The 22,117-nt window shown below is 42.3% G+C and overlaps 1 protein-coding gene across 4 annotated transcripts in view; it reads left to right on the top strand.

Annotated features, from left to right (window-relative positions):
* The window catches only part of LOC124612944 (very low-density lipoprotein receptor), a 611,819-nt gene that overhangs the window by 572,914 nt on the left and 16,788 nt on the right, over positions 1–22,117 (top strand). For 3 of the 4 annotated variants that reach the window (XM_047141452.1, XM_047141450.1, XM_047141453.1), the window contains 2 exons: positions 6,097–6,219; positions 9,799–9,921. In XM_047141452.1, the coding sequence (XP_046997408.1) occupies positions 6,097–6,219; positions 9,799–9,921 (246 nt within the window). Of the gene's footprint in view, positions 1–6,096; positions 6,220–9,409; positions 9,527–9,798; positions 9,922–22,117 lie in introns of all 4 variants that reach the window. The other variant, XM_047141451.1, reaches the window with a different exon arrangement.

Below are 22,117 nucleotides of genomic sequence, written 5' to 3'. Positions count from 1 at the left end.
ATTCTCAAGCACGTAGAACATGTCACAAAAAAGATACGTAATACATATTTACAAAAAAGCGTGATGCTAATGTCTTTTCCACAAACCCCAAGTGAAACGTTCCCCTTGAATGTGGAGTAAGTCAAAAAGATTCTAATTTTTTTTTCTTTTAAGAGGTAATAACAAACTTGTTTCGAAACTTGTAAGTTTGCAATAAATTAAGGAGCATATGATGATTCTTAAGCTATTGCATCCATGCTTCATCTAAGAGAGACATAGATTACAACATTTACTTAGATTGAGCACGTTACTGCGCTAAAGATGTGCAGAAGTCATATTTTGTGTAACACGTTATTTAATATTACGAATAATATATACACACCGCTCTTTTCCATTAAGAAATTCGCCAGTGGAGTAAGAGTTGGCCGCCAATAAATCCTTTAGGCTCCTCTTTAAACTTAACGTTATTAATAGTTGCACCCTTTATGGCTACTGGCTAGTTACTGAAAATTTGTGTTCCTGATTATTTACACCTTTGTGGATAAGTAACTTCAAATCTTCTCGACAAATTTCAGTAAGGAATAAACATATTTGGAAGAAATACTCAACAATCCTAGTTCCTTCAACATGCCTCTGCAGGCCGTGCTTCAGTTCACACACAAACAATTCGTATCACACAATTTTGGACAAGGAAAAAAAATGAGGTTAATGTCAAGGCGAGATAATAATACACATTTGAAATGGACGGTGTAAAGAGACTTGCCTCTACGCCGAGAGTTTTCCAGCTGCCGCTCTTCTTGTATCGATAGTAGGGTCGGTCTTTCTAGCTCGCCTTCCTCCCCCCCTCTCCTCTCTCATTGTAATCGTCTGGGCCACGCCCCCCTTCTGTTTGCGAACACAATTTGGACCCGTGCCCGCCCGCATCCACTAATTAGTCCGCAACCGACGTATCCGAGTTTCTCGCGGAGCACAATACCATTAATGAGCTCGCAACCCGACAGGATCCCACGTCTTCCGTCGCTCACCCGCAGAAGAGAATAGCGGCCGCCTTTAAGCACAAGCAGAGTCCGACGAGAGAGTTGGGGAAAATTCTACAACGCGTCCTGTATTCAGGGCTTTGCCTGATGCCGGATCCCAACACAGTCTTAATACGTATCATTTCCGTTGCCATTGCCCACCCTGTCGAGATTCAGAGCAAAATGAACTTCTAACTGAAAGACAAACTTCTTGTTGACCTGAATTCAAGTCTTTCCGTAAGGATACCGCACTGAGAGTGGCTATTTAAGACTCGTAAAACAGATTTCTGGCTCTAAAACTGCTCCTTTACGCTTAGCTCATCTCCGTCTCAGTAGTGTGTTTAGAGAATATGAACGAGGGCATGTTGAAAAGTAACGCTTCCGAATATATTGCGTGAAAATTGTTTTTTTCAACTAAAACAATCGTTGTTAACATTCTACATCTTTATTCTTCGTGTCTACATATTTATTCCTCAATATAGTCACCCTGACGACGAAAATATTTCTCCCACCGAGTGATCAGTTCGTTGATACTGTCACTGTAGAATATTTGTTGGCGGAGCCAAGCCTCACCTCTGCTTGAATCCTCGAAGGTGTTCTTTTAAGTTCTGGAAACAGATGAAAATCGGATGGGGCCAAGTCAAGCCTGTATAGACGATGGTCGATGACACTGAACCCAAGGCGTCGCATTGTTGCAAATGTCGCAGCGTTCGTGCCTGGTCTGACATTGTCAAGCTAAAGGAGAGGGTTCTCCATGTATGGACGAACTGTTCGAATTCGAAACTCAACCACAGCACGCTGTTTCTCACGCATCTACATAGTTAAGTTACACACCACCTTGTTGCACGCTACAGTTCGAAGCCCTAGCGCAGAGGGCTGCAGATACTGTATGTAGACATGAAAAACAAAGATGCAGAATGTCAACATTTATTTAAAAAGTTTTAAGTGTTTCCAGATAACAAATTCAGAAGCGTTACTTTTCAGCACTTTTCGCATTTGAAGATATCGATGATTGTACTCCCATCAACTTCGTTCTTTAGCATCAACCAACCTTGGCCTTTATTTCAATCTCGTCACCGATATGGACATCAGATTGAGCAAAGCTTAGTTTAGATATGTCAGAGAGGGGGAGAGGGGGTTTATCTGTTTATTTTTATGAAAGGATCGCAAAATTTGCCCACAGTTACAAATGTTCCATTTATTCTTGGCTAATTTACTGAAAGCCCAAGTTTTCCAACTTCGAGTAGTTACAGATCTACAGCAGCCCATTAATTCTGGAGCAAGTCTGCATACCTGTACTCCAGCGATATGTCATTATAATTCCTGCAAAGCTAATATTTCACGTATTTAGTGTAACAGTTATGTACTCATAACCTGTACGTGTTGCGTTTATCACACATACTAATCTCAAACATAGGCTTGCCCCTCAGGTGTGCGTGTATTTTTGCTCAGTTGTATTTTCACGTTCAGTAACGTTAAGCTGTTTCTCATTGTCAGACGAAAGGGATATGCCACCTCCGAAATTGTACAAACATTAAATATGGATAGTGCCATGAGGTAGGTCTTAAATCACTATCCAGGTAGCATTCTGTTGTCGGCTGTGTGTCAGTATTAGTCTCGTTTTTACCCAACACAGCAGCTAGTGAACCAGGGATCAGTTCGAGCAGCAGTGTTATAGACGCGCCTAATTTGTAAATCGGCCTTTCAATCGCTCCAGCACTTCCTGCTTGCGCAGTTTACTTACAGCATAGTGCGCAGCTACTAGACTCGATCCTTCATTTACTATTTTCGCGTCATGTGAGGGAGGAATTTAGACTGTAACGCGTTGCCTCTCGTATGTACATTCGATCGTTAAATTTCCAGCACGAGGTCTCGTAGCGTTCTTGTAACGTTTTCAACTGCTCAAAACAAAAATTAAATTCGCTTTGAGCCAATTAACCCAAGAGCACTGTGTTCTCTCCGTGACGGTAATATACGCAGCCTGGCTGATGCGTCGTGGCACGGAGAGGGTGCATGCCAACGGCCTGTCGCAGAGAAAGCGCCATCATCAAAATTACTAAAAGTGGGTGCGAAATGACGATTGTGATTACGCGTCCACTCCCCGCTCACCATGTTTCTGTTCGTGTGTGTCTGTGTCTGTGTTTGTGTAAAAAAAGATAGAAGAGGGATGAACAGGAAGAGGTATGCGGCTAGCAATCAGTGAAATTGCAGGCTTGCAGTCTGTCAGTCACAGCGTGACACAGATTCTACCTGTCTGAGGAGCGGACGCGGCATAATTGCGCTCTCTCTCTCTCTCTCTCTCTCTCTCTCTCTCTCTCTCTCTCTTTCTGGCAGCAGAAAATGATTAAAGAAATATTTTTAACTATCAAAAGTTGTGTAGAATCTCGTCTTTACGGTGTACGCAGCTGCACAGAAGTGCAAATTGATTTTTACTTCATTGTCTCGCGATCTCGCCCACTCGATGTAGGCTGCTACGACGTTCCTTTCATTTTACTTCTTGCTACGGTTTATATCTTCAAAAAGTTTGTTTGCCAGTCTCGAGCTCGGATTAATCGACTGTTCGTATTTCATGAATGAAAGGAGAAATTTATCTTCGCGGCATGTAAAAATTTGTACCAGAGTGGATTTCGAAGCAGATTCCGTGCTTAGCGCGAGGGACCTCAAACCGAATCAGTTCCTCTTGTGTTACTATACGCATATACCCAGTGGGAGGTCGTCTGATTGTTTTGTTCGGTAGTAAGCGGCGGGTGACAATCGACGCCTGAGTGTGTCTTGGAGGTAAGCGTCGATGTCGTAATTAAGGCAGCAGCTCGCGTGAATCCCAGACTATTACAGATTTTCATCTATCATAACAGAAGGAATATCACTGCCGTAACTGCGCCAATGAATGGATTAGTCGTTTGAAAAACATTGAAGTTCGGTATTCAGTATGTTAGAAGTAGTAAGATTAGGTTTTAACTTGTTGTCAAAGATGTGATCATTAGACACGGAGCACAGGGGAGAAGGAAACATCTCTGTATTTGTCGTAGGCTATTTAAGGAAATTACGGAAAACATAAATCTTGTTGGCCAGACAAGATCTCAACCGCCGTCCTCTCGGAGGCGAGTCTTGTGTCTTCCCACAGCGCCACCTATATCGGTGTTAAGTTCTTCTTGGTGCTTTCAACACCTTCAACATGTTACAGACTGTGCCGAGAGCAACGGCTGTTCACACGGCCTACTATTCTTCGGCGAATGTCACGCCATACATCAATTCCGAGTAAGCGGTCAAGATTTCTCCTCACCCCTTCCCCCCCCCCCCCCTCCATGCCCCCGCCCCTCGCTACGCACACGAACCGAGCACGTACATACAAGCGCGTTTGACATACCAGATGCCTCCAGAACATGTATCTCCGTCACGTCCAACCCCACCTGTGCTACATAGTCAATTACGCGCTTGAGATGTCAGTGGCGTGTTAGGCATGCTGTAATGGACGCATCTTCCACATCGTTCTTTCGATTAAATCATACGTCGTTTCTGAATAATTCGTACTTTTAGTTTGTGTCGCCTAAAGATTGGTAATATTTAATTTCAAAAGATGATTTAAAACAATCAGTTACTGCGAAGTAGCTACGTAGTAACTCCACATTTTCCGACTCCTTTTCCTCTTCCTATTTCCTGCTACATGCAAATCTCAACTGATTTAAAATTCTACATCTACATGGATACTCTGCAAATCACATTTGAGTGCCTGACAGAGGGTTCATCGAACCACCTTCACAATTCTCTATTATTCCAACCTCGTATAGCGCGTGGAAAGAATGAACATCTTTCCGTACGAGCTTTGATTTCCCTTATTTTATCGTGGTGATCGTTCCTCTGTATGTAGGTCGATGTCAACAAAATATTTTCGCATTCGGAGGAGAAAGTTGGTGACGGGAATTTCGCGAGAACATACCATCGCAACGAAAAACGCCTTTCTTTTAATGATTTCCAGCGCAAATCCTGTATCATTTCTGTGACACTCTCTCCCATAATTCGAGATAATACAAAACGTGCTGCCAGTCTTTGAACTTTTTCGATGTACTCCGTCAGTCCTACCTGGTAAGGATCCCACACCGCGCAGCAGTATTCTAAAAGAGGATCTACAAGCATAGTGTAGGCAGTCTCCTTATTAGGTCTGTTACATTTTCTAAGTGTCCTGCCAATAAAACGCAGCCTTTGGTTAGCCTTCCCCACAACATTTTCTGTGTGTTCTTTCCAATTTAAGTTGTTCGTAATTGTAAAACCCAGGTATTTAGTTGAATTTACGGCTTTTAGATTAGACTGATGTATCGTGTAACCTAAGTTTGAGTTCCTCTTAGTGCTCATGTGGATGACCTCACACTTTTCGTTATTTATGGTCAACTGTCACTTTTCGCACCATTCAGATATTTTTTCTAAATCGTTCTGCAGTTTGTTTTGATCTTCTGATGACTTTATTAGTCGATAAACGACAGCATCATCTGCAAACAACTGAAGACGGCAGCTCAGATTGTCTCCCATATCGTTTATGTAGATAAGGAACAGTAAAGAGCCTATAACACTACCTTGGGGAACGCCTGAAATCACTTCTGTTTTACTCGATGACTTTTCGTCAATTACTACGGACTGTGACCTCTGATAGGAAATCGCAAATCCAGTCACATAATTATCGCCTTTATACTCGCCCTGGTACTGAGAACGAGCGAGCGATCTGAAAATTGTCTTAAAAAAAATTAAAACTGCAAATAGGTCTTACACTGCTAATAGTAGTCATTTCTGTATTTTTCTTTATAATCGTTAACTGTTAATTCAGATCCTCTCGAAGCGTGCAAGTTACATGGAATGTGTGACTTCATAAATTTTGTTGGCGTAATTACAGTTTTTGAGGCTTTGTCACAAGCTGTCAGCTTTGAATTACGGCTGATTTATTCGCGCATCACTAAGGTCCATTTCAGCCACCATTACACAGGGACGCGTGGCCGAATTTTCAGGGGAGGGCGATGATACGCTACACTTCCTTACACGTAGTGTAAGCTACTGATGCAGGAGGCCATTAGTGACATACACTAAGCGGAATGTTCCGCCTTTTTTGTTACAGAAACCAGAGAGTGCACCGAGCAGGAGTTCCGCTGTAACAACGGCCGCTGCATTCCCTCGCACTGGCAGTGCGACAACGAGAAAGACTGCGCAGACGGCAGCGACGAGATCCCGCAAGTGTGTCGTAAGTAGACAACCCTGTCGCTCGCCCTCTTCTCTCTCTCTCTCTCATGAGTCGCCCAACTAGTAATCTTCCAGCCCCTCTCATCATACTTCTTTAGCTGTTTGCTTACTCTAATAAACGAAGGCCGTCCTTCATCGCTAGTGAACCATCCTCAGTATGGGAAGTAAACTCCACTCAAGATGACTGTGGTGTCATCGACCTCATAGAATTCACACTTATTTGTAGTCTCCCTTCGTAAAAGCAAACGGACCGTAGTGAAACAATCACGGCTCCATGATCATTATTGGAACGAATTAATAATCTATCGGGACCTGCACCGGTTATTATGACAATGAGGCAGGAGACACAAAAATCTCAATTTCATTGAATCATAGCTATGGTTTAACCTATATTTCTAATGTAAGCTTAGTGCTGTCTCCTGTGGCGGCACAGGAGTTACTCGAAGAGTTTGAGTGGAGAAAGTGTCGGTGAACAGTAACGAAGATCGGCGTAGAGCTTAGTAGAAATACCAGAATTATTAGACTTTCTTTTCTGTTTCCGAAAGAGGTTTCGGTCTCTTGTTGTTGTTGTGTGGAAATGTCACAGCTAAAGCCTGTGGAAACGTCACAGCCGAAACCTACCAGCGAAATAACTGGGAGGAAACGGCGGAAGTACGAAATTTAATACTACGCTGTTCAAGACAGGAGGTTTCACGTAAAAAAACCTATCGCTAACTGGCTTGCCAGCACGCAGTGCGAACCTGCACCTGTTGCGGAACGCAGATTTCGCTCCAGAACATAATCATTCATTTCGATGCACGTCGCCGTAGTTCCCTGTGAAAAAATAGGCTATTATTCCCCAGGAAACCATTCATTGCTTATTTCAATACAGCAAAAAAAAGTAGAAATTACTATTGAACCAAAAAGCAGTCCAGTCCCGTAATTGGCGTCATTTCATGAGACAAATAAGCGTAACCTAAATTTTCTGTAAGATGTTCGAATGCACTTAGTCACTTACAGAAAATTTGCTTTCAGCTCTTCTTCACCAAAATATCTCCACCAACCTTTTGCAGGTTCTAGTAACACCACAGATTTTAGCTTGACAGCTTAGGCAACCACAAATGTTCTGACAATTTTTCTTTCTTTCTTTCTTTCTTTCTTTCTTTCCTTTCTTCTTTCCTTTCTTGCTTCTCCTTCTACCTTCAGTAGTAATATGCTAGGAGTTTTGTCTCACAATTACATGTACTTTCTGTAACACAGCAACACCCTTTTGTAAAGTTTCGTTGTCGGATTCTCTTCCGCGGTCTGTGTCCAACACGCTCAGAATCCATCACCAGCCATACAAATAAATCGGTTTTTGTCGTCTGTATTCTTTCCATGCAGCTCATTTTCCACAGTTCAGTAAATACCCTAGTAGCACTGTATTTTGTCAAGTGTTACAGCTGCTTTGTTTGTAACTTTGGTAGTTAATGTTCATTTCTTCACTAAATCCTCCTTCCAGAAGGACTGTCTAACATATTTTGTAATACTTATCGTGGAATTTTAGTAATTAAACGCTGCACTTCATAATGTGCACAGATTTATTCACAATTGAGACACGAAATACCTCAGGTTTGCCTACCACGAGATTGTCAAAGACATCAGTAATAGTCATGCATTTTCATTTGCCTTCTATAACACCTTCCTCCTGTTGAGCTATAAAGGTATTACACGAAACTTCCATTGCAACTCTTGAATGTGATGTTTATGATATTTAAAGATCAATATTTATTTCTGTCATACCTCTGTAGTGCCTTAAATTGTACTGCATTTTCAATCAAAAACACTAACCTGTGTGCATGATTCAGATAATTATGCTATACAGTACATTTCGAACTGCAGCCTTCGTAAACAATTCAGACCGCAGCGCTGAGCAATTCGCAATGGTAACGTGTTGTTTTGTTGTATCTTCAGCGTTAAGAGTGTTCAAAGTGGATGCATTCTGCAGTAGTCTGTGTAACAGAGTCAAGAAGTCATCTTGACAAGCATCTAGTTCCTCAGACTTGGAACGCATATGTGGGCAGCATCATCTCTCTGCAATGGAATGAGTGATTTAGCGGGGTGGGGAGGGATAGAGTGAGTGGGTGGGTGGGTGAGTGAGTGAGTGAGGGGGTGGGCTGGGTGAGTGGGCTGGGTGGGTGGGTGGGTGAGTGAGTGAGTGAGTGAGTGAGTGAGTGAGTGAGTGGGGCGGGTGAGTGGGGTGGGTGGGTGGGTGAATATTTAGAGAGTGTGTGTGTGTGTGTGTGTGTGTGTGTGTGTGTGTGTGTGTGTGTGTGTGTAAATTTATCACGTAATTAAGAAAGGAACAACAAGAGTATAGCGCATTGCGTAAAATGAATATAAATCAACATTAAACTTTCTTGACGAAGTCGATGATCATTAGTTAATTAAAGCAGCTTTAGTTTGCACAACAGCAGATAGATACAAAATTGGTCACTGTTGGATTCTGCATCATTAGAAGCATTACTGTGCTTCAAATAACATGTCGTTACCCTTTGTGAGAGAATCAAGTATAGTTCCTCATATAGCTCTACTCTGACACCTTTCCCATGTACGGAAGTAGAAGGGGCATTTGGGATAACCTTTTGATTTAGCCACCAGCTCTTGATAGGTTAGAAAGGTAAATCTGTCTGCTGTACCAGTCGTGGTCCAATTGGAGAGAGTACTCACTCACTTTCCTCCGACCTTTGCAATGACTTATCCAGCTAGTTACAAGGGAACCTACACTTTAAACCTATACAGGTATCAAACATTGCCAGAGGTGAAATAGGCGATAAGCGAGAGATAAAAATCCTAGGACTGATAGCGGATCGAACTCCAGACCTTTGGATTCTGTAGTCTAGCACTCCACCACTTAACCACCGAACCCAAATTTACAATCCGCAAACAATGACTTGTGAAATGGAAAGATGAGTCCAAAGGTCTTGGTGGTTGAATCCGTACTGATCTTCAACGCCCATAGCCTGTGAACTCTCAGCGTTCCTACACGCTGAGGGTACCGCGTGTGCGCGCGCGCGCGCGCGTGTGTGTGTGTGTGTGTGTGTGTGTGTGTGTGTGTGTGTGTGTGTGTGTGAGCGCAACAGCATTGCAGCAGCGCGCGAAGAGTACGGGCCGAGATACCAGACGGTGGTATGGAGTGCGGCGTCGCCAAGTTGGTGGTGGTCCTGTTGCAGAAGCGCATGTGTGCGGGCGCAACCAGTGGACGTGCGAGCCGGGCATCTGCATCTCGTCGGCGTGGCGCTGCGACGGCCAGCCCGACTGCCCCAACTTCTCTGACGAGGAGGGCTGCAGTAAGTTGACTTCCAGCCGGGGGCGCGCCGCCGCGTCACAGTCCTTCGCCGACAGCCGCCGCCTCGCGCACCTCTGCGCACGACCGCCCTCGCTGTACGACTGGACGAGAGTACGCTGCTATCTCTGCTCGTTTCCGAGAGGAACATTAATGGCATTGGCGGTCGTGGCGGTGTGCGCGGGTGGCGGCAGTGCCGGCGTGGGCGTCTGCTGGCGCGGCGAGCGCCCCCGCGTGCTAGCGCACTGTGCTCAGTGTACCTTGCTCCTCTTTCAGAACAAAAAAAGTGCGCCTCGGACGAGTTCACCTGCCGAACGGCGCCCGGGGAGTGCGTGCCGCTCGCATGGATGTGCGACGACAACCCGGACTGCTCTGACGGTTCCGACGAGAAGGCGTGCAGTAAGCTCTCTCATCCACACACACAAACACTGCATGTCGCCTGGGCAGCTTTTTTTAGGCATGCATAGCAGCCGCTCACGTCTCTCTGTTCTACCAGTGGTCTCTCAACACGAGAGTGGTAGGGAAAGGAAAGGTATTACTGCAACAGATTTCAGATACAACGGTTAAAAACAGTTCCTGCTATACGCCGACAGACTAGGAGCTTCTGTCAAATTCACTTCTGACAAGGAGACGGCACGACCGTGGGGTCCGGGATTTGTCCGAAATTTTGTGTGGTGAAAGAGAACCCCTAACACCTCACGTGGTTAAAATATTAGGACGCACTACTCGGAAAATCCCGAGAAAAATCGATCCAAAGTTTCTTAGGTGCCGTATGAGTATAAAATGTTAGTCCATCTACGAGCCGCCGTCTGGCCTGTATTTTACCTGCTGTCCAGTAAAGAAAGGAGCGAAGGAGATTTTTGGACGTACATTTCCGACCAGCATCACAAGCTACTACGCATGAATAATTATTATGATACATACGCCAACTTCCTCAGAAGAACAGTCATGTGAACTCCAGTTTGCATGATGCGATTCAGAACACGAAGAAACGAGAGACAATTTGATCTTTGAAAAACAAATACAATCAAGTGACGAACATCACTATCTGGTTTAGACTTGGATTTTTTTCTAAAATGCCGAGGAACCTGTAATTAATTTTAGTTTGTTTTATTACTTTTAAATGTCAGTTGAAAATTATGTACTACTGTGGAATGTTATGACTAATAAATTGGGGGGAAAAAAAACATGTTTAGCGGTCGAATCCTTACGCCAGAGGTCTAGAGTTCGATTCCTCCTCTGGCACTTTTTTTTCGCTTCTGTTGCTTGCAAAATTGCAGCACATTGTTACAGGAGAATCGTGAAATTAATTCCCGGGAAGACTGTATAAAAATTCATTCTATAATTCACCATCAGTTATCGTCACCAATATTCCGAGACATGATTCAATATGCCTGGTTTGCCTCAACATTATCAGGAACTCAAAACATTTTCGTAAATGTTAATGGGGCATATTTTTGTACAGATTTATTGCAAACGCCCTGTGATTGTAAAAAATCCGCTTTTATATGTTGCGCAAGATGTCGCAAAAATTATTGCTTCGTTTGTTTTTATGATAATTACCACTGCGGTTCTTGTTTATAATTTTTATATGTATAAAAATTGGATGTTTCCAAATCGAATTTGTTATTCTGGTTAAAAACCCAATGATTCTCCTTATATACTTTACAATGAAAAATGGAAAACCCACCGCCATGAATTGTGTTGTTGGACAAAAAGAAAATAATTTTTATTCAATAATGTAACTAATTTGTTAAAGATAATGTAGGTTTGGAAACTTTCTGAATAATTGGTGGAATAACAAAAGAAAATTAAACAGAAGAAAAAAAGTGCCAGAGAAGGAATAGAACCCGAGACCTCTGGCGTAAGAGTCCGAGCCGTAAACATCTAGGCCAGACGGCGGCTCGGCAATGGACTAACATTTTGTACTCATAAGGCGGCTAAGAAACTTTGGATCGATTTTTCCCGGGATTTTCCAGGTAGTGTTGCTTATAATTACTTGTAGTTCGCGACCTACATCTACAGCAGGCAGCTGAGAATGACTGCTTGGGTGAGAAGGGAAGTGGGAAACCGTTCTTCCCCTCGCTGCCTTCGCACCACGACAGCCATCGCATTGTCTACTACTGTGGCTTTTTGGTTGGGCGGGCGAGGGGGGGGGGGGCAGGAAGACACCCCGGTGCTGAAGTTGGGCGCCCTGTGGTGGCGACAGAAGAGACTCCCGCAAGAAAAATGTCTATTTCCACAATGGCGTGTCTGGGACCACGATTTAAACGCAACAGTCCCGTCTTGTGGCTTTCTTAAAGTGATCAGCTGATATTAAAATTAATTCGCTCGATCAGTCGATGGTCCTGTAACTGATCAGTCGGTCAAAACGGCCGAGGAAAATTTAAAATGTAATCCGAATTTGCGTATTAATTTTTCCAGCTTGTTAATTAATTATGCAATTGGTGATTAGCGGCTTTGGAATTCAGTCATGCACTAATCCTTTGTAAAGGACTGGACTAAATAGCTACTGAGGCTTGTCCAGATGTGTGTTACATCTCACTGAAAAGTCTCTGTTTTACACACACACACACACACACACACACACACACACACACACACACACAAATCATATAAATTTGATGTTTTGGTAATTTATAAAGATATGCTGCAAATTTGTTAGTATTTGAGCTGTGTCTATAATAGTACTTGAGTGTATAAAGAATTCGTCGGGTTTTTGGTTTACATATGCCAGAAACTCAGATATGATTTGGGAACTGACAAAGAAAACAGTAATTCAAACTCTCTCCTTTCTATCTTAAGAGACGAGGCGTGAGTGGCATTTGTGTGATAGTATTGTGTACAAGGTAGTTGTGTAGTAGTATTGTGTACAATGTAGTTTTTGTCGCTTTCTTCCTTGCACTAGTTATTTATAACCTCGGGTGTGTCTCGTAAGAGTCGTCAGGCACACTTCCTCTGGTGTTTCGGCAGATACTTGCAGTTTCGTTTTTGCAATGTATAGCTGGAGTCGGCCCAAACATTGCTCTCGTCACTGTTTTCATGGGAGGCCCAGTGTCAACAGCAAGGGTCGGTCTGTTTCGCATTACAAACGAATTATGTTAAAATCGAAAGTTTACGTGTCCATTCGATAGACGGCTCCCAAATTACCCAAATCCGATATTCGTTTTATTGACATGTACTGAAATGGACAGTAAAACAACGAACAATAATCAGTAACCCAACAGCAATTAAATAGCGCTGCGTGCTTGACTGCGCCAGTCAGCGCGGCAGGGCAATGCAGTCGCTGCTCGTGTACTGGTTATTCTTAGTTTTACTAACCCTGATTAATGTGTGTCGATAAAAAAATTATCACCCTAGACTAATCCGGGAACGCTCTATGGAACGAGCACTTAAAATTCGGCTATAAAAGTAATTTTGTTTGTAACGGGAAACAAAGACACGCACTTCGTCGACACCGTGCGTCACAAGAAAGACGTGATGAGCGTTTATTATTTCGGCTGACTCCAGCTACACAATGCAAAAACGGAATTGCAAATATCTGCTGAAACACCAAAGAAAACGCGCCTGACTACTTTCAGGAGACTCACCTTAGTATACATACACCTGCTCAGCATGTGTAGAAACAGCAGTCTTTTTCCTTCCAGTGGCTCCAAAAGGTAAGAAGACTCCATTCATCCCGGCCAAACATGCATGCTTTGTCATGGGATAACCAATGTTTGTGATTTATCATTGCTTACATGAAGAAGAAATAACTATTTAAGGTAGGAAGGGGTGTTAAGTGTTCTATGTGAATTCGAAACTGGATTGAAATTCAGTTATCTGCTTTGATAAAGTCACGATAGCGAACATTTCAATACCTGAATGAGATTTTCACTCTGTAGCGGAGTGTGCGCTGATATGAAACTTCCTGGCAGATTAAAACTGTGTACCGGACCGAGACTCGAACTCCGCTACAGAGTGAAAATCTCATTCTGGGAACATCCCCCAGGCTGTGGCTATGCCATGTCTCCGCAACAGCCTTTCTTTCAGGAGTCCTAGTTCTGCAAGGTTCGCAGGAGAGCTTCTGTAAAGTTTGGAAGGTAGGTGACGAGGTACTGACAGAAGTAAAGCTGTGAGGAAGGGGTGTGAGTCGTGCTTGGCTAGCTCAGTTGGCAGAGCACTTGCCCGCGAAGGGCAAAGGTCCCGGAGTTCGAGTCTCAGTCCAGCACACAGTTTTATCTACCAGAAAGTTTCATTTTAATACCTGTTGGATTCAGTAGCAACCGAGTACGTTTAACGCTCCTGCTAAATTTGACTATTTTAAATGTTTTACGTAACAAGTTTATCAGTGCAGTTAGCAAACGTAGATCACTTCTGCTATTGTCATACTGCGAGCAGACAGTATCTTATGGCGTATCTACGGGGTACTGTCATTCAGTAAGATGTATTTGCAATTACATTCAAGAACGCAACTGATTCATGTCATGTTAATTTGTTTCTAATATAAAATTTAATCATAAGTGATATTAGTCGTCTGTTGGTTTAAGCAACGTATTTCAGTCCGGTTCTCCAGTTCGTATACCACGATAGGGATTTATAACGCAAACCACTCTTAGATTGTTAAAAATTTAAATCACTCTTTTTGTTACCATTATTAAAGTATAATGATGACTGAGTGTACGGGGAAAAAGGTCAACGAGTTGATGACAGCACTCAGAGGCTTCTGACCAGCCGTTCGTTCGTACATGTATAATAAAGAATGAGGGAGAAAAGGCTTTTATGGTAAAAAGTGACTAAAAGAAGGGGAACCGTCCTGGTGCATCAACGAATAATTAATTTGATAAAACGAATAATTAATTTGATAATTTATAGAAGTGTGGGAGGCAAAAATTTTAGGAGATAACATTTGAATACAATACGCTAGTTTAAATGGATGTAGACTGCAATATTAATGCAGAAATGAAGACGCTTGCACAGCATAGACCAGCTTGGAAAACTGCTTCACTCTAAACTGGAGAATATAACAAATAGCAGCTAAAAACAATTATTAACTGCAAAATAAAAAATTAGACACATAGACCAAGCAGATGTCAGCTATCATTGTTTCTGTAATTCTTAAGCTACGGGACAGCGAAACAGTTGCATCGTAATCTATGAAGTCTACTATCGTTGGGAACAACTCGGATGATTTCTTACATCGACAGAATGTTAAGACCCTCCAGTGAAAAGTGACGAAGCGAACATGTCAGACGACGTAAACAACATGGCAATTATAACTTCATAACCTTAGCCATAGTCTGACAGGTGAATAAAAGTCAATTTTAGGTACTGCATCGGGAAAAAAACTACTTAAGAGTTAAAATTACGAGGCTCAAACACATTTTGATAAGAGAAAGATATTCAAGAAATAAAATGAATCGAGTATCTTAAAAACAGTTCTACAGCTCTAGCGGAGACCACGATACATAGTAAGTAAAAAAATTATCATGAAGAAAAATATTGGTATTCGTATTTCCGCCGAAACAGAGGAGTCCGTAGCTTGTTTCGCTTACATAGCCGAAATGAAAAAAATTCCACAGCTAAGTCGCCAATAGAATGAATTACCGTAAAATAAGTCAACTGACTCAGTGACATAAGGTACAACATATTAATGATGTAGTTGTTTCGAATATGTGCATAATTGCAGCTTATTTCGCTGACAGCGAGAGAATATAAGTTCTTATTTCTTGCATGAAAACCATATATTTCCGTTGTCTCTTGTTGCGATGGGCACTTTCCTTGACGGGCAAAAAGATTGTTATGGAGCATAAAGATCTGCCCATTCTTGCACTTCTTTACTTTCTGACAGACGGATATTTTTGTAAACGTAATTACTTTTGCTTCAAAATCGAACGTGTTGAAGATTCTTGCCGTTTGTAGCTCAGATGTAGCAACATTGTGGAACCGGCTTCCTTCCTGTTGCGAAACAGTTATATTGAATTTTGACTTTTTGTTATTACATCTATGCTGTTTTCACCCTCAGCTATATCTGTGGTGACTTATGTGGTACATTAAATAATATGGATGTTTTATTCCAAACAGGTTTCATACATTCAATATTCAGTGAATTGAGCTGGACGTATAGCGATCAAATCTTCGCTTTATGGGTAGATGTATGGCGTCTTTCTGCAAAACGTCAGGACTTGCGGTGTTTCTGGGAAATTTTTTTGTTATTAAAGGAAAATGGTATTTTGAATAAGTATCTGTATGTTAAAAGAGAATCCTAAATAAGCTGTCCGGTAATCTACTGTTTCGTACCCCACAGTCTTTTTAGGAAACTAAATGGTGACAAATGTGGTGTCAGTTTTTAGTCACTGTCGATTTTTACAAATCAGTACAAACGATAGTATTCGCAGCCATCTGATATCGTGCTCAGAAGTGTCACTTGCTGGCCACTTGGCGCGCGTATGTCTGTGGGTAGCAAAAATCAAACGGAGTGTAGTGACTTACGTTGGTGTGTGGCCGAAAGTAAGATTAAAAGATGTTCTTAGGGTAATACTCATTTCACAACAGTTCCTGCAAACGTGACGTCATTTTGACGTCACGCGCAATATTGACTTTGTGACACGAAAGCATAGACCTCGATCTACTCGCAGCAATTTAAGCGTCCTCTTGTGTTCAGCCTAACCACACACAAGAAAATCGTTAAATATGTATTTCATCCTTCGTTCTGTAGCCATATGGGAATGAACATCGAATATAGCAGAACATACTTGTTTTAAATTCATAACAAAGTGCCATAATGTGTTAACAAAAAAGGAAAAGAAAATGCAGGTGGCGAGTTGCGAACCTACATTTTGTGACTAGAGATATCTCGACCATACCCATTATGCTAACACTTGCTCAAGTAGTATTTGTTTCCTGTCTTAATTATCATAGCATCTCTTGAAGGTTTATATCATTGATGCGTTATTAACTGACATTTAACGATAATGGTGACATGTTTGTGATAAATTTTTAGTGTCCTCTTACCTAGCAACGGCTTGCTACTAACTACAATACAAGCGCGTTGCATGCTTAAATTGTAACAACTCATTGCTGAGAGAGCACTCTTTTATGAGGGCATTAACCGTCGATAAATCATTGACATGTAATTATAACAATAATCATAGTAAATCATTCAAAGAATTGCGTGTTTTCATAACTGTGTGATAAGTGTGCATGGAGTCTTGTGAGAAGCTCGTACCGAACACTAACGAAAGTCGATAGCAGTTTCTGCGGTCGTCTATATCGCGCGCGACGTCAAAATAGCGTCACATTTACGGGAAATGTGTGCTCCAATAAATAAGAAAAAGCTATTCAAGATCAAAAGTATTTCTGCTGTGCGTCAGTAAACAAATAAATAAATAAACTATCTATGATGATCCCGGTATATTGTGAACAAATTTTCATGCAATGATAAAACTTACTATACTTCATATGTGATTCTCCGTAGGACATTGTTTCCACTGATACTAACGGTTGGAGAATTATTGAGTACCAATCTGCTATATGTACAGAAGCAGTTCAAAAATTTGTGTAAACGAATAATAGCTGAAGGTTATTGTTAAACTTCTGTTAAGCAAATGTAGTTTGTGAGTGATTTGTGGCAGACAAGCGCCGAAGTTACGTAAATGTGTGTGCGCGGTCGGGGCCGCATAGCTGCAGTAGATTGTCTGTACAGGACACTGGTAGTAGCGGTGGCTGCTCCTGCTGCAGCCTCCCCGCCGTCTCTAAAATTAGCCTGGCTGGTCCTGCCTCGCTGCCGTCAATACCTGGCGCTGCTTCGCCGGTTGACCCCTGCATGCCGCGCTACGCCAAGCGACGCCCAATTACGACCAGGGAGCACGTCATTAAAAAAAGAAAGAAAGAAAGAAAGAAAGGAGGGAGGAAAAGTCACATCTGGTCGCTTCTCGTACGCGACTCAAGTTGTCTGGTAAACCAGACTTCGAATCATCAGTAGCACGCAACATAAGCAATGAGACGATATGCTGTAATTTAGTTTCCTCTGACTGTTGCGTGGAATTATACATATAGCCCTACTACTTACATCACTAGAGGGCTATGCTGTACTAAACTGTGATAGTCGGAGTTTGCAAAAATAGGGTGAAATGTCGGATGCACAGAATTACACAGGCCATTATCGATGACGTCCGTTTCTTGCAATACCCCTATTATTTATAGCTCAAACATTGACTCTCCTGGAGGAAAACAAGCTTTTCTTAATCAACACAGGTTCAGGGAAAAAATCACTCCCGCGAAACGCAGGTTGCTCTATTAAATTGGAAACGCTTACCTGTTTAATATACAGGATAATTCCCTAACGATGTTATAAACTTTCGGGGATGACGCAGGAGGAAAAATGTATCACGCTGAGACAAGGAACACTGGTCCGCAAACGATGGTGTCTGAAGTTATAAGCGAAAATAGCAGTGATAACTGTGACAGTGGAATGCGTGTACCAGTACCGTTGTTGGTAAGTTTGTAGAGTAGACAACATCGACGACCACTAGTTATTCGTCGATGGATGCGGTTCCATCATCATGGAGCCCACCTCGCTTTGGACTGAGGCTTCGTGATCTACATCAGGCATTCCCTGAAAAGCGAATAAATGGAGGTGGTCCTGTTTCGAGGCCAGCACCTTGATTTCACCCCACTTGATTTCTTCTTGTGGAGGACATGTGAAAAGTCGCGTTTGAGACTCCTGTCGAGACTGAAAATTCTCGCTGCCTGCGACACTGTTCAAACGACACCGGGGATAATAGACCGGGTACCTACGACAGAACTTTGTGTGGCGATGCCATGCCACTGAGCGACGTCATTTTGAACAGCTGTTGCAAGTGTAGCAGCTTGTGAGATTTGTGTAGGTAAGTGGGAGTCCTTATTACTGTATCGTAGATATCAGATTTCCAGTCTCTCTGACATCAAGTTACGTGCACCATTACTAGTCCATCAACAGGAGAAACTGTGGGCATTGGCCAGTATTCAGCGGCAGTTCTCTACGTATCAGATTTTGAAAGTTTAAGGCCCTAGTTTCAGCGCTGGACGAGGCTGAGGCAGGACTTGAGACGATTCACGCTTATATCCTTCGACTCGGTCGTTTTCGGACTGAGGTCCCTTACCCCAAATTGGTACATTTGCTCTTCTCCATCATCCGCGAAGGGTTGTAACATCATCACAGAATCGCCCTGTAGTTCTTAGGTTCAGCGTCTATCGAAAATTCAGTTAACAGATTGCTTATTCATGCATCTAGCTAACAACAGATGCAGGTGAAACGGTACATTATGTCTAACTAGATTTTCGTAAGGCTTTCCAAACTTTGGCACACTTTCGACTATTAATCAAGATACAGAATATCTTCACAAATACGTAATTGGGACGAGGAACATTTGACTAATAGAACGCGGTCTATACACTATACAGGACGGCGAATGCTCTACAGCGTCATCTTCACTGTTTGCAGTTTACATTAAGGATTTATCGAACATGATCAGCAGCACTCCAACATCGTTCGCTGATTATACCTTGGTGTTCAGTGAAGTATCATCGGTGGACGGTGGCAAGGAAAATTTCCACTTGGTGTAATATATCAGCTCTCTTTAAATGTGGATGAATATAACATGCGAGATGTGATAAAAAAGTAACAGGAATTTTTTAATTTCGCAGGTTTTATGCATAAGTTTTCAATTTTTTATCTTGTCGCTGCACATGTTCCTAATATATGTCGACGTTTTCATCTGTTTTGAATATTTAGTGTATAGTTAAGTCGGAAACGAGTACCGGGCGAATTTTTACTTTCGAAAAAGATGGATCAAAGGATCTGCATTAAATTTTGCTTGAAAAAATGGAATAAAATGCAGCACCACATTCGAAAAGTTGACTGTAGTTTCTGGCGAATTTTAGTAAGACAGGAGGTTTCGCGTGGTATAAACGTTTCAAAGAAGGTCGAGATGACGTTGAAGACGCGCCCTATCGCATCAATTACTGGCGACAGTGTGGGAGAAGTAAAAAAAAAAATGGTTCTGGAAAATCTCCGAATCACGATTAGAGAAGTTGCTGACGATGTCGGCATACTTTTTGACTGATACCAAGCAATTTATTCGGCGTGAAAGGTGTAGCAGTAAAGTTGGTTCCAAAATCGTTGAATTTCGACCGAAAACGACGTGGCTTAGACATCGCTCAGGAACTGCTGAATGAAGTCGACAACGATCCAAAATTTCCAAATGAGGTTATAAAAGGCGACGAAACATGGGTACAGGGGTATGACTTTGAAACCAAGGCCCAATCGTCCCAATGAAAACTGCCTGAAGAGCCAAGACCGAAAAAATTCGAGAGGTTCGACCACATGAGAAGGTTCTTCTCACTGTTTTCATCGATTAAAATGACAGTGCATCATGCGTTCCTGCCTTCCAGCCGTACGGTCAATAAGGAATACTACCTGGAAGTTAAGCGCTGTTTGCGTGAAGCAAACCGAAGAAAACGACCAGAACTGTGGAAAAACCACTCCTGGAAAATGCATCCGGTCGTACCTCAACGCTTGTTCGTGATTTTTCTTTTTTTTAAGGCAAAATCAAAACCGTTATTTTCCTTCGGCTGCTGCATTCACTGGACGTGGCCCCCCTGTGACTTCTTTGTTCCCGAGGCTGAAGAGAATCATGAAAGGGTGTCGTTTTGCCACTATTTAACACTGACACAGTATACTGAAGGAACTGAACACTGGTAACGAGAAGTGAGTTCCAGAAGTGCTTCCAAGATTGGAAAAAGCGCTGGAACAATAGTTTTATATCTGAGGAGGTGATTACTTTGAAGGGGACAAAGTTGATGTTGATGAATAAATAAGGACCTTTAAGAAAAACACACATTCCCGTTAAGTTTTTATTACATCTCATATGTCAACAACAAGGAGAAAGAATCCGATAGTAGCTTATTACAAGAATTGTGACGAACATCTTGAGCGCGTAAAACCAGTATTAGATTGACTTGTTAGATTTTTTGCTGGAAGGGTTCTGGAAAATTAAAATGCACCTATAAAGGAAATAGCATACAACACAATAACACGACCAAATCAAGAATTTTGTTTCAGTATTTGATGCCCGAAGAAATTAAAATGGAATTCTTAGAAGAAAGGAGACGTAATTCCCGCAAAACCTCGTTGGGTAAATTTAGAGAAGCTATATTCCAAAAAGACTGTGGAACCATTATGCTGCCACCATCGTGTATCTCACGCTAGATGTCATTATAATAAGAAAGATTAGGGAACGTTCGGGGCCATATAAACAGTAGTTCTTCCCTCGGATGAAATACAGGAAATATCGGTAACATCGGTACTATGTACACTCCTCCATGCACTGTGCAATGGCTGGTGAAGTAGTACATACATACGTAGTCAAGTTAACTGTGTACTAGCTGTACACCCTGCCTCTCTAATGAATATGCTGTTGTACTCTCTTATCTGCAGCATGAACCATCTGTCCGTTCTTGCCGGCCGTGGTGGCCGAGCGGTTCTAGGCGCTCAGTCCGGAACCACGCGACTGCTACGGTCGCAGGTTCGAATCCTGCCTCGGGCATGGATGTGTGTGATGTCCTTAGGTTAGTTAGGTTTAAGTAGTTCTAAGTTCTAGGGGACTGATGACCACAGAAGTTAAGTCCCATAGTGCTCAGAGCCATTTTTTTTTGTCCGTTCTCTGGTGATCAATAGAAAGAAGTGTCACACGCTATCAGCCAGAGCGTAGTTTCGATTTTCTGTGTGAAATTAAGGAGCTGTTTGTAGATCAGACTTGCATTTCCAATCTGCAACGAATGTGGAAATTTAGTGTCTGATTAAAACCGAGCTTTTAACGAGGACTCGAACCCACTTAGCGGTGTTCACTTTGCCAAGTGTGCTAGTCCAGTGAGGAAAGTGTCTACGGAGTTTGAAAACAAGGAGAAAAAGGTATTGGTTCCTAGTTCTTTACTGGCACCATCCACCGTTCTTCTTGCATCAGCTCAGATTGACAGAAAAATTCACGCGACAGAGGTATAGCTAACTGTTTATTTTTCTAGCGGAGACAGGACGCTGTAGTAGAGCCGGATTATTACTGGAGAATAGGATGCTTCAAATCCCTTTCCGACCGCTCTAGTTACTTTCAGAAGATCGTAAAGGATGGCTCAGGAATACCAAAAAAAAAAAAAAAGTTTTACCACCTCCCCAAAATTCTTGTCAAACTGAGCTGTTACTCCTTGCATCACACTCTTTCGACGTAGATCCCTTCCTGTAAGTTTCGCAAAAAAAGTGGAAAAATAGAATGCACCAACAGCTATTATCCGCTCCATTCCCAGAGAGGACCACACAGTTAAATCTTACATAATGTATCATAGAGGAGCGAAACAGCATCTTCCACGTGGTCTCATCGATATTTACAGGTATGAACAGTGAACCGCTGACTGACAGGAGTTTTCGCCAGTCGGACGAGTCTTTAACACTGAGCACTGAACATCCTGTTCTCTGTTTAAATTCAAGCGGCGAAACCACTGAGGGAGTGTGGGATAGCAGTACAATAAGTTCTAATTGGCTTTACGAGGACTGGCAGTAGAAACATACCATTCATTTCGCTTC

The sequence above is a fragment of the Schistocerca americana genome, chromosome 4 (genome assembly GCF_021461395.2).
Source record: "Schistocerca americana isolate TAMUIC-IGC-003095 chromosome 4, iqSchAmer2.1, whole genome shotgun sequence".
NCBI classification, from domain to species: Eukaryota; Metazoa; Arthropoda; class Insecta; order Orthoptera; family Acrididae; genus Schistocerca; species Schistocerca americana.
This window is presented reverse-complemented; position numbering and strand designations above follow the sequence as displayed.